This window comes from Eleutherodactylus coqui, chromosome 4, assembly GCF_035609145.1.
Source record: "Eleutherodactylus coqui strain aEleCoq1 chromosome 4, aEleCoq1.hap1, whole genome shotgun sequence".
In the NCBI taxonomy this organism is placed as follows: domain Eukaryota; kingdom Metazoa; phylum Chordata; class Amphibia; order Anura; family Eleutherodactylidae; genus Eleutherodactylus; species Eleutherodactylus coqui.
In genome coordinates, this window is record NC_089840.1 from 279779204 (window position 1) to 279791592 (window position 12389).

General features: G+C 45.7%; 1 protein-coding gene across 10 annotated transcripts in view; it reads left to right on the forward strand.

Moving 5' to 3' along the window:
* LOC136624352 (zinc finger protein 585A-like) overlaps positions 1 to 12389 on the forward strand; it is a 188413-nt gene that overhangs the window by 88475 nt on the left and 87549 nt on the right. For 2 of the 10 annotated variants that reach the window (XM_066598295.1, XM_066598293.1), the window contains exons 3-5: positions 7610 to 7789; positions 7879 to 8002; positions 8085 to 8149. The exons of 7 other annotated variants lie outside the window; for them this stretch is intronic. In XM_066598295.1, coding sequence (XP_066454392.1) covers positions 7610 to 7789; positions 7879 to 8002; positions 8085 to 8149 — 369 coding nt within the window. Of the gene's footprint in view, positions 1 to 7609; positions 7790 to 7878; positions 8003 to 8084; positions 8150 to 8519; positions 8623 to 12389 lie in introns of all 10 variants that reach the window. One more of the 10 variants, XM_066598301.1, reaches the window with a different exon arrangement.

The window sequence follows — 12389 nt, forward strand, 5'->3', positions numbered from 1 at the left end:
CGCAGATAACACACAGTGATAACGCTGAGGACGGATAAACAAAACTAAATTGAAGAGCTGAACAGCACCTCTTGTAGATGATTGGTGGTACGTATACCTGGGATCGTGTACAGTGAAAAGCACATAGAAAGGTGCGGAGAAATTGTGGTAGTCACAGGCAATAGGGAGACGCTGTCCTGGGAAAGGACATCAAACGAGAGCATGCAATGAGAAAAGCTGGGGGAGGCTGCCCCTAGAGGCCGTGTCAAGTCAAATGAAAAAAAGGAAATAACTCCCGTGCTCAGAGTGACCCATGAAGTGCCCAATGTGGCTACCTGAGAACGAACACGTGTAGGTGTGTGGACTGATAAAGTCCGTAGAATCTGGTAAAGAGAAGCAGAGTCCTGTAAGTTTAAATAAATATAAATTTATTGGACAGAGCTATAGTGAAGAGTGCAACGCGTTTTGGAATTAGAATGCTCCTTTCTCAAGCACAAAATCATCTGATGCAGTGTGAAAAAACGGTGGGCCCATCTGTAGAAGTATCAGTATAGAACCATCTGCCAAGTGTTCTGCCTGCAGTGCTTCTGTTCCCCCTCTGTTTGGAATACTCAGGACAGATAATGATGTCACCTGCAGTCCTATGGAGCAGCACAGAGAACACAGTGATAACGTTGAGGACAGATGATGTAGTAGATGTGACCTGCAGTCCCGTGTAACACCACAGATATCACACAGTAACATGTTCAATAACATGTTAAATGTTCATTTAATCTTTACAGCTGTCTTTTATATTTGTTTATTATTGTTATTGGTATTAAAAACCATATTTATTCTCTATTAAATGTGGTTTGGTGTGACTTTGGAATGTCTAGAACAAATTAATTGGATTTACATTGATACCTATGGAAATAATTGCCTCGAGTTTCATTGGTTTCAAGTTTGGCTGAATGCTTTCGGACAGATTACCAACGAAACCACGGGTTTGACTGTATATACTGTATAATAACTTCATTTGTCAATCACTTAGCTGTGCGATGGCATTTTTAGGTATTTTATTCTACAAGTCACGCCTCTAATTGAGAAGATGGCTATGCAAATCAATATGAACTCCAAGACGCCTACCAATAAATGGTTAGTCTGGCTTACAGTTAGGAAGACTTGGATACATTGACCAGTTGGTCTGGATTGTAATATGTGCATACCATGCAGCCCAGTACAAATCAGGTCGCAGCAGTGTTGAACCGCTGGGGCAAATAAATTGGAAAATCCTATACCACACAGTACCTCCTCAGAGCCATGGTGGAGCTCATGACTCAGTTGTGACATCATGGAGTAGAATGTGCGGGGAAAGTACAGGAGTTTATCCTTTCTCCAGACCCCGTCAGTGGTCCATTCTTCTTTCTTCATAGTCTCTCTCAGAAACTCGTCCCTGCAATCTAAGCAACAGAGAGATATCCACACCCAATAAAAGTTATGCAGAGTCCGTCTACTGTGTCTACTCTCCGGAGTTACATCCTTGGTGTGAGCTTGGTGGAGATCTAAGATAGGCAAACGCAAAGTCCCATGATGCAAGCAGACTGTTTTTGTGGGTGGCTTGCCGTTTTTCCCCCCAGTCATCTTAAAAAAGGAAAACAAAATGGCTATGCATAAGATAGAACATGGAGTCATATCCATTTCACTAACACAGCTATGGCAAAAGTTAGTATGCAGTAGCTATATCCTATGTGCATAGAAACGTTTAGAAATAGCAGTAAAGTCTATAATATAATGACAATAATATAATCTTTATTTGTATAGTGCCAACATATTCTGCAGCGGTTTTAATGCATGGGTGGCTCAGTCAGGATGGGGTGGTATAGGAGGTATGGGGGCAGGGGACTAAAATCAGGGGAGTTGGTATGCTTCTCTGAAGAGGTGAGTCTTCAGGGCACGTTTAAAATTCCATGCATCATGGATTGTCCGGATTTCTTGGGTTAGAACGTTTCATAGGGTCGGTGCTGCTCTGTTGAAGTCCCCAAAGACGAGTATGTGAGGTTCGTATAAGGGCGACTCTTAGTCTGACCTAGTTGGCAGAACACAGCGTGCGGGCTGTGTGATGTATGGACAGGAGAGAGGTGATGTACGGTGGCGCAGTGATGAGTTTAAATTGAGGTCTGTAATACATGGGCTGCCAATACAGCCACTGGCATAGTGTGAAGGTGTCTGAGAAATGGCTGGACAGGAAGATGAGTCAAGCTCTTGCATTTAGTATGGATTGGAGAGGGGAAATTCTGGTGCGGGGAAGGCCAATAAGCAGTGAGTTGCAGTAATCAAGTCTGGAATGGATGAGGGCAACAACAAGAGTCTTTAGCGTATCCGTGGTCAAAAACAGCCAGATTTTTGTAATGTTCCTGAGGTGCAGGTAGCATGTTCAGGCCAGAGATTGGATGTGGGGGGTGAAGGAGAGGTCCGAGTCGAATGTGACTCCTAGACAGCGGGCATGCTATCTGGGGGATATGGTAGGGCCATAAAAAAGGGAGGACATGGTGTTTGAGACAGAAGACAGACAGGCAGAGGAGGAAAGATGCAGAGATATAACGCGAGGAGGTCTATAGCTGGGTGTCATTGGCAGAAAGGGGATATTGGAGGCCAAATCTGTGAAGGGTTAGCCCGATTGGGACTATATAGATAAAGAAGAGAATGGGGCCAAGGACCGAAACCCTAGGGTACCCCTACAGCGAGAGGAAGTGGAGAGAGGTAGAGCCAGCAAAAGAGATGCTGGAAGAGCAGTCAGAGAGATAGGAGGAGAACCAGGAGAGAGCAGTGTCCTTTAGGCCAATAGAGTGGAGCATAGTGAGAAGGAGGTCATGGTCGACAGTGTCAAATGCAGTGGACAGGTCAAGGAGGATTGGTAGGGAGTAGTCGCCCCTCGACTTGGCTGTTACCAGGTCGTGAGACACTTTTTTGTGAGGGTGTTTCAGTCGAGTGGAGGGGTGGAAACTGGACTGGAAGGAGTCGAGGAAGGGGTTGTCAGAGAGAAAGCAGGTGAGGCAGGAGTAGACCAGGCTTTCAAGTAGTTTGGAGATGAAGGGGAGCTTAGAGATAGGTCGGCAGTTGGCAGCATCAGTCGGGTCATGGATCGGTTTCTTTAGGAGAGGGGATATGGTGGAATGTTTGAATGAGGAGGGGAAAATACCAAAGGACAGGGAGAAGTTGAAGATGGTGGTGAGGTGGGTAATGACAGCCAGGGAGAGGGACTAGCGCAGGTGGTGGGGCGCACAGCGGAAATCAGACTAGAGACTTCCTCCTCTGTTGTTGGTTCAAGTACAGATAATGAATGGTTGATGGATGCAGTACTGAAAAGGCAGGGATCAGGTCTTGTTGCGCAATGTTTGGGGAATTCTTTATGGTTAGTTTCAATTTTTTTCTTTGAAGTGGGTGGCTAGCTCTCCAGCACTGAGGTCCGTCATGGAGGCCTATTTTGGGGGGCTAAAGAGGGAGTGGAAGGTGTCAGTCGTTTAAGGTTGTGGGATAGTGAGGAGATGAGAGAGGTAAAGTAAACTTGTTTGGCATAGTGGAGGGCGAGGTTGTGGGTTTTGAGCATAAATTTAAAGTGGATGAAGTCCGCAGGCTGTTTGGATTTATCCCACAGCCATTTGGCACATCTGGAGCACAGCTTTTTGGCTGATAACAGAGAGCAATAACAGTTGTTACATTATTACTTTTTCTATGTCCTCATACTACAACATTACATAATTTTGACTATTTTTCTGGTAAGATAGTGGAGACCCAACAGACCTATTATAAGGCAATGGAGTTTCGGTTCCATTGATGTCTCTCATGTAAAGGATCTGGAACTCCAATCATTTTGCTGTTCTGCCATTGTGATGGAGTAGAACAAGAGAAATGATGAACACAGATGTGAAGAGAACCTTAATAACTGTTGGCCATAACTGGAGACCTGAAGGACTCTGGGAATGTCTGCAGCAATATTTATGTATGTAGGCCACAAACTCTGCCTAAATGCCTTGCACTTCAAAGCTATCACTAATGCTGTCACCTCTTTTCTCATCCTTGGTCTCAGTTTCAGAACCTCTTTCAAATGTCCACATCTGGGGCATTCTATTCACATCAGCCCCTCTTCTCCTATCCTCACCTATGCACAGCTTGCATGTACTCTTTACTTTCTTACTAAGCCTCAAACCCCCTAATGCCTCTGAGAAACATAACAGTCATCCTCAAAAAACTCCTAACCATCTGCTAACCCTCGCTATCTTGCTGCTACTAGCAGCTGGGGATATCTCTCCCAATCGTGGCCCACTCTCCACTACTTCTAACTATTACCCCCAACCTAACTCACTAAGACACCCCTCAAACCCAACTGCTAGCCCATGCATGCCCTCTCCTGACCCCTTTAAATGTGAGCTCTGGAACTGCCAGTCAACATGCAATAAACTCCCCACCATCCACGACTTTGTTACTGCTAAATCTCTAAATCTGCTAGCCCTCACAGAAACGGGGATACAGCAGTCTGACACGGCCTCCCCTGCTGCACTGTCCTATAAAGGCCTGCAGTTCTCTTATACCTCAAGACCAGAAAACAGGCGTTGTGGTGAAGTAGGTGCTCTTCTCTCCTCGAAATGTACCTACCAGGTCACAGCCCTCCCCCCCCCCCCCCGTACCATCACTCACTTTCCCAACGTTTAAGGTACATATGCTACGGCTTGTCCGTCCGCTGTCCATGCCAGTGGCATTTATCTAGCACCCCCCAGGTGCTCTTCGCCTGTTTCTGGACAACTTTGCTGCCTGGCTCCCCCACTTCCTATTCTGCGAAATTCCAACCCTCATCCTAGGCGATCTTAACATCCCCACTAATGACCCTATCTCCCCATCTGCGTCTCAGCTTCTATTGCTCACCTCCTCCCTTGGTCTCTCATAACTCACAGCCTCTCCCACTCACAGGGATGGGAACACTTTGGATCTGGTCTTCCTCTGTCTCTGCTCTGCTTCCCACTTCACTAACTCCCCTCTTCCACTCTCGGACCATAAACTCCTCTCTTTTTCTGTCAAGTTCACTAACATCTCCCCAGACCCACCTACCTACCATACATACAGGAACCTTCAGGCCGTTCACACCCAGGATTTTGCTGAGTCCCTACAGTCCTCTCTGTTCCCTATCTCGCTCCTCCCTGCCCCAACCTGGCTGCCTCACACTACAACACCGCTCTCAAACTTGCCCTGGATGAAGCTGCACCACCCCGTGAACCAACCCATCCGCTGCAGACCGCAGCAACCCTGGCTCACTGTTCAAACGTGTTTTATCCGGCGGTGCTCGAGAAGTGCTGAACGGCTGTGGAGAAAGTTGCAAACGTCCACGGACTTTCTCCACTATAAATTCATTCTCAGAACCTACAACCTCGCCCTCCATCATGCCAAACAAGTCTATTTCACCTCTCTTGTCTCCTCACTATCGCACAACCTATCACTATCGCTCTTTGATACTTTTCACTCCCTTCACAGCCCTAAACCGCAGCCCCCAGTGATGGATTTCAGTGCTGAAGAGCTGGCTGCCTACTTCAAAAAGAAAATTGATGACATCTGTCAGGAAATAACTTCCCAATCCCAGACTATCCCCGAACCTAGTCTCATAAATACTGCATCTAGCTCCTGTTCACTGCCTGTACTCCAACCAATGACAGAGGAAGAAGTCTCCAAATTGCTCTTCTTTGCATGCCCCACCACCTGCGCTAGCGATCCTCTCCCCTCACACCTCCTCCAGTCCATCTCCTCTGTGGTTATCTCCCATCCCACCACTATATTTAACCTCTCTCTGATCTCTGGCATCTTTCCCTCTTCTTTCAAACACGCCATTATATCCCCACTGCTAAAGAAACCGACTCTTGACGCGACTGATGCTGCCAACTATCGACCCATCTCAAATCTCCCCTTCATCTCCAAACTATTGGAATGCTTGATTTACTCCCACCTTGTAAGCTATCTATCAGAAAACTCTCTTCTCGACCCCCCCCCCCCCCCCTACAGTCTGGCTTCCGACTCCTACACTTGACAGAAACTGCCCTTACAAGGGTGTCAAATGACCTCCTGACAGCCAAATCGAGAGGCGATTACCCCCTACTGATCCTCCTTCACCTCTTCCAGCATTTGACACTGTTGACCACAAACTGCTCCTCAGTATGCTTCGCTCCATCGGTCTAAAGAACACTGCTCTCTCCTGGTTCTCCTCCTACCTATCTGACCACTCTTTCAGCGTCTCCTTTGCTGGCTCTACCTCCCCTCCTCTTCCCTTTGCTGTTGGGGTCCCCCAGGGCTCGATCCTCAGCCCCCTACTCTTCTCCATCTACACAGATCCTATTAGACAAACGATCAGGAGATTTTGCCTCCAATACCACCTCTATGCCGATGACACCCAGTTATACACCTTCCCGTGCCATCTCTGCACCTTTCCTACAAAACATCACCGACTGTCTGTCCGCTGTCCCTAAAACTATGTCCTCTCTCTACCTAAAACTGAACCTCTCAAAAACTGACCACCTGGTGTTTCTGCCTACTACTAACTGACCTCATCCTGACATCTCCATCTCAGTGTATAGCAGGACCATAACCGCTAGGTAGCACGCCTGCTGCCTTTGGGTCATATTCAACGCCAATCTCTCCTTTACCCCCTACATCTACTCTCTGGCACAAACATGTCAGCTGCACCTCAAGAACATCACACGAATCCAACCTTTTCTCCCCGTGGACTCGCTCACTGTTGCCCTCATCCACTCTTGCCTTGATTATTGCAACTCCTTGCTGACCGGCCTCCCCTGCTCCAGACTCTACCCCCTCCAATCCATCATGAATGTGGCAGCCAGGCTCATATTCCTGTCCAGCCACTACTTGGATGCCTCTGCCCTGTCCCAGTCACGGCACTGGCTGCCCGTTAAATACAGAATTCAATTTAAACTCCACTATCTTCATCCATAAAACTCCCCACAGCACCGCGCCGCCCTGCATTGCCTCCCTCATCTCAATCCATCACCCAGCCTGCGCCCTCCGCTCTGTTAACTAAATCCGACTGAGTACTCCTTTAATTTGAACCTCTCGTTCCCGCCTCCAAAACTTTTCCAGAGCAGCACCAGTCCTCTGGAATGCACTGCGAAAGGAAATCCAGGACTCCCAAAACTTCAGGCGTGCTCTAAAAATGTACCTCTTCAGGGAGGCATACCATATCTCCTAAACCAAATTCCTCTGTATGCCGCCTGATAAAATGCTCCCTGATCTACTGACTGCAATCCCTGCTAGCCACCATCAACTGCCCCCTGCAGTCACAATGTTTCTGCCGTCACACGGCTTAATGTTTGATCATTGTTTATGTGTATAGCACCCCTCACTCTCCATCTCACCATACTGTCCACATCTCCAGCTCTTTACCTTCTGTATCACCCTATTATTTGTAGTATGTAAACTCATTGGAGCAGGACCCTCATCCCTACTGTTTCCTTCAATTGATTACTACATGTAACCGTGGTTTTGTAATTTTTGTACTTTTGTCCGTCTGTATTCCCACCTGTCTTTGTAAGTGCTGCGGAATATGTTGGCGCTATACAAATAAAGATTATTATTATGATCATCTCCCCATAAACAGGATTACACGGTGGTGAAGAAGACTTCTAGTGATGGTTGTCAGGCCCCAGAGTCTGATGGATGGGGAAGACCCCTGAGCCCAATCACAGGGCCTCCACCTCACCCACTGATATCGGAGGAGATCAATGAGCAGAAGATCCTAGAACTTACCAACAAGATCATTGAGCTGCTGACTGGAGAGGTGACACTGCTGGGAATGCTGGGACATTATACAGTAACGCTATGGTGGTATAACATGTCTGGGTGATGACGGTATCATTGTGTTGTCAGGTTCCTGTAAGGTTTCAGGACGTCACTGTCTATTTCTCCATGGAGGAGTGGGAGTATATAGAAGGACACAAGGATCAGTACAAGTACGCCATGATGGAGGACCAACAGCCGCCCCCATCACCAGGTAATAGACAGGACTAAATCCACACGGCCTTTATTATTTGTATGTAGTGAATGAATTCAGTGGCTGTCTGTGTTTTCTGCAGGTAGATCCAGTAAGAGAACAGCAGCAGAGAGATGTCCCCGTCCTCTTCTTCCACAGGATGATCAGGTAGATGGAGAGAAGGTCTCATGAAATCTCCCCTCTGGTCGGTAGGACGGCTGGGAAGGTCTTGTGTTCAGTCTTATTATGTGATAGATACTTGTGTAATGAGAAAGCTGGAGATGGCAGGATTACAGCCGACCGCAGACATTAGATCTCCACATCTTATTACTATTTTCTGGTTCTGGAGACTTCTGGTTGGAATAAAGAAGCAACAGGTTGGAGTTATACAGGAGACCTGCAGCTATTTGGCCCAGATCACTACTGCTGTCATGTCATTCCGGCTCCTCATGCTAATTAATGACCTTTTCTGGCAATATAAAACCTCCCACACAACTTTTCCAACTGTGTGATGACCTAAACCATATTAATTTTACAGTTTGTGAAACTGGAGGAAGATCCGCTCCATATTGATGCTACAGAGACACATGTGAGGGGAAACCAGCCATGTAAAGAGGAGGTTCTTACAGATTACTGGCCAGGTGAGACTACATGTAGAGAAGAGTCAGTGTTGTCAGGATTTTCTCTTGTATATAAAGCATATCAAAAAGTCGTGTTCATACTGATACAATTAATAATGCAACATGTGATACATTCGTGCAGGCTGTGAAAATAATGACCTCCATAGACGCAAACCAAACAAGGAATAGAGGGAAAGAATTGGGATAGGTGAACATACATATACACTGAACACCATAACAAACTGTACTGGAGAAGGCCTTGCAAGCAGACATCCAACAATGACTGACAAGCACCAAAACACTTACTTAGAATACCAACATGCAGGTAACTGTTCAAACCTGTTCACAGCTCATGTCTGGTCACCTAGACAGACATAGAACACGTTGCTGTACACACTAATAAACTGACAAATCCCAACTCAGATAACTCAAATCCCACATCGGCCACTTTGGTTTCCTCTCCCAAGACTCTGTGGTTCAAATTTTAGGCAGCAAATTCTGCCCTAAAGCGGTCTTTAAAATATCTTCACTTTTTTTGGCTCACGCCTCCTCAGCGCCAGACTGGATAAGGATATTTCTGAAGCCACTGAAGATAAAAGTTCTCATCTACCACAAAACAAAGCAAGCTGTGTGAGATCTGTGCAGAAGAAAAGGCCTCAGTTTCATTCCTTTTGCTGTTCCATCCTCTGCTCCTTTGATAGCAAAAAAACTTTGCAGGACCAAAACCAAAGACCCTCCTACAAACCTCGTCCTTCCTGATGTCCCAGACCACAATCCTCCATGTCTGACTCTACTAAATACTCTGCATGAAGGACAGCCTTCACCAAGCCATCCAGCGTGTGGGGACGATTTTGCTTATTGAGGGAAACCTGGCTTGCTCACATCTCACTCACCTGGTTTCAGGAGGTCATCTCCTCAGGATATGCCATAGTTTTCTGCCTGCCCCCCCATCTCTCATTCAGTTCCAGAATTCCAGTCTCTCCTTGATAGGCCAATGCAATGTGAATACACACACTGTCATCTCGGGGTTTAATTGCTCCTGTTTCTCCCTTAAAACAGTACAAGGCGTTCTTTTCCAATCTCTTTGTGCCGTCCTTCTTGGGCATAACAGTCTGACCTAAAGGGGTCTGGAGAGGTTAAATCAATATGTCAAAGTTCTATATTGATATTGCAATCAATGTCATAGTCATTAAGATCGGTCATTTCGTTCATGGAACCAGGGGAGTTTCCGTTATCCATCGATATCAAGAATGCATATCTTTATATCTCCTTTCTAGCACATCACAAATTCCTCCACTTTGCCATCTGCTCAGAAGACCCTACTAATTAACAACCCTTCTATTCTGGTTGACCTTGGCTTCCTCAAGTCTTCACAATGTTTCTGGCATCAGTTGTGGCTCTAGTGGCCAACCCCATTTCGGGGACATTCTATCATGGTTTGGGTGGATGATCAACAATCCAAAGTCTTCCCTCTCGCCATCGCAACATCTGTACTTTCTGGGTCTCACCTTCGACATGGCTCGTACCTGCCTTCTACTTCCACCCCAGAAATTACATTTCCTTCAGTGGCATGTGCGCTCCCTGCAATCTCAGACTCCTCTGACCATTCCTCACTGCACGAGAGTGCTGGGGCTGTTCACATGCCTGACCTCTCCAGTGGACCATCCTATCTCAGTGGGACAAACCTGTGAACACGCGATCAAGAGATCCACATGCTTTGCCAACTTCAGTGCTTTCTTATCTGGTGGCTGGACTTGTCCACAGGTCTATCTATATTTATGACTATCCAATAGCAGCTGCTCACCGCATATGCAAGTAACAGGACTTAAGGTGCCATTTTTGCTTTAAAGAGAGTACGACAATTTAACAATAATAGAGTTTAACAATAATAATTTATTAAAATTAAGTGATAATCGGTCATAGTGATGAATAATTGTCCTACTTTTGTTAATTTAATTATTTATAAATGATAAAGGTTATAATCACTTCGTTATCCATATACAAAGTCTAAAGATTATATCACATTACTACCTAAGAGGTTAAAATTTACATATTACCAGGAACATCACTGGGAAGTCAACTCATCTACACCAGCAACCATGGAAGCCAAGCAATGCTAAAATAGAGTAGCTTCTCCAGTAGACCAACAGGCATAACACCTCCTCATCCCATCACCAGAGGTTCCCCTTTCTTCTGGGGGTTCGACAGATATGACACTTTCTCATCCTGTTTCCAAAGGTTCCCTTTATTTCTTGGTGTTCAACAAATATGACACTTCCTCATTTTGCCACCAAAGCTTCCAATTTGACTTGAGAAAATCTAAAACCTTTATACTATTCTAATACAGAAAACTTCATTTCTCAGTTCCAAAGTCCCATACACAGCATATCTTATCATAAGTAGAGAACATATATTTTATGTCTCTCTACCCAAGACAAGACATATTCTAAAATACACACTCAACATGCTGATTCTTCTTTTAGTATGCATTCACCAATAAATACCTCTTCCCAGACATGACTATTTACCTTAGCTGTCTGTCCAGAACAATGATGGTTCCACAGTCATGATTAAGGTAAACATGGCTCTGAAATAATTATATACTCGGTGTATTACTGACAGAAGGAATTACAAATGAATCTGAATGTAAATAATCGTACAGACTCTCCACTGGCAGGTGCTCACCACGTATGCTAGGCTGGGGGGTACGCTGCAGAAGCTTACAACGCAAGGCGCTTGGGACTGTAAGGAAGCCGGTCCTTCTGATAAACATGTTGGAACTGTAGGCCATTCTCCTGTCGTTTCAACACTTTTAAACTCAGCTAAAAAGTCTTCCAACTCGGGTCCAAACCGACAACATGATGACCATCGAACATATATCAAGGCAGGACCTGCAGCTCAGCAGTCAAGGCAAGGCAGAGGCAACAAAATCTTTGCATGGGCCGAAGATCAACCTCCGGTGCTCTTGGTGGTCCACATCCGAGGCGTAGACAATTGGATAGCAGATTTTCTGAGCAGGAAAACAGTCACCTTGGAGAATGAGAGTTACATTCCCAAGTTATGCAAACATTTTCTAAAAAATGGGGTTATCCGGACGTCGATCTTATAGCGTTCCAAATCAACTGCAAGCTTCTGGATCCCTAAGCTTGAGCAGTGTATGCCCTCAGAATTGACGTGACGATGTTTACACTAATGTTGCCATCGCGCCTCCCTCCCCTTCTCCCAGTCACTGCAGTTCAAACTTGCATTCCAAATGGAGGTGCAGCGTGAGACTTCTGGCTCTGACTCTGCCTGACAGCCACTTCTGCAGTGAGTTACTTATAATTCTCCACACTTTATAGTTCACTCTCCACTCACATCCACTTATCTTTATTTTACTTCTTTTTACTGCTTTATTAGTCCTTTATAGGGGACTTGAACTTGCTCTTGTTTGATCACTTATACAGTTTAATGCAATACTCTGCATCATAATGGGTTTTAACAAGCTTCTTTTTGAAGACCTGTCAGAGGCACTTGTTTAATATGAAAGTGATCATGGCAGCTCTAAAGGCCCTCATAAGCCCCCCTGGCTGCCATGATACAATGATGACACCTCCGCGATCTAGTCACGTGGGGCCATTTGTGACATTTAAATCCGAAAAAAGAGACATTAAAATGCTGTTGTCAGAACTAACAGCGACACTTAAAGGGTTAACAGCCATGATTAGTGCTCCCAGCCGTTGCTGGCTGATGTCTGCTGGTCAAAGACCTCCGATAACCGCTGTGTATGGATCAGGCTCGCTTCCCAA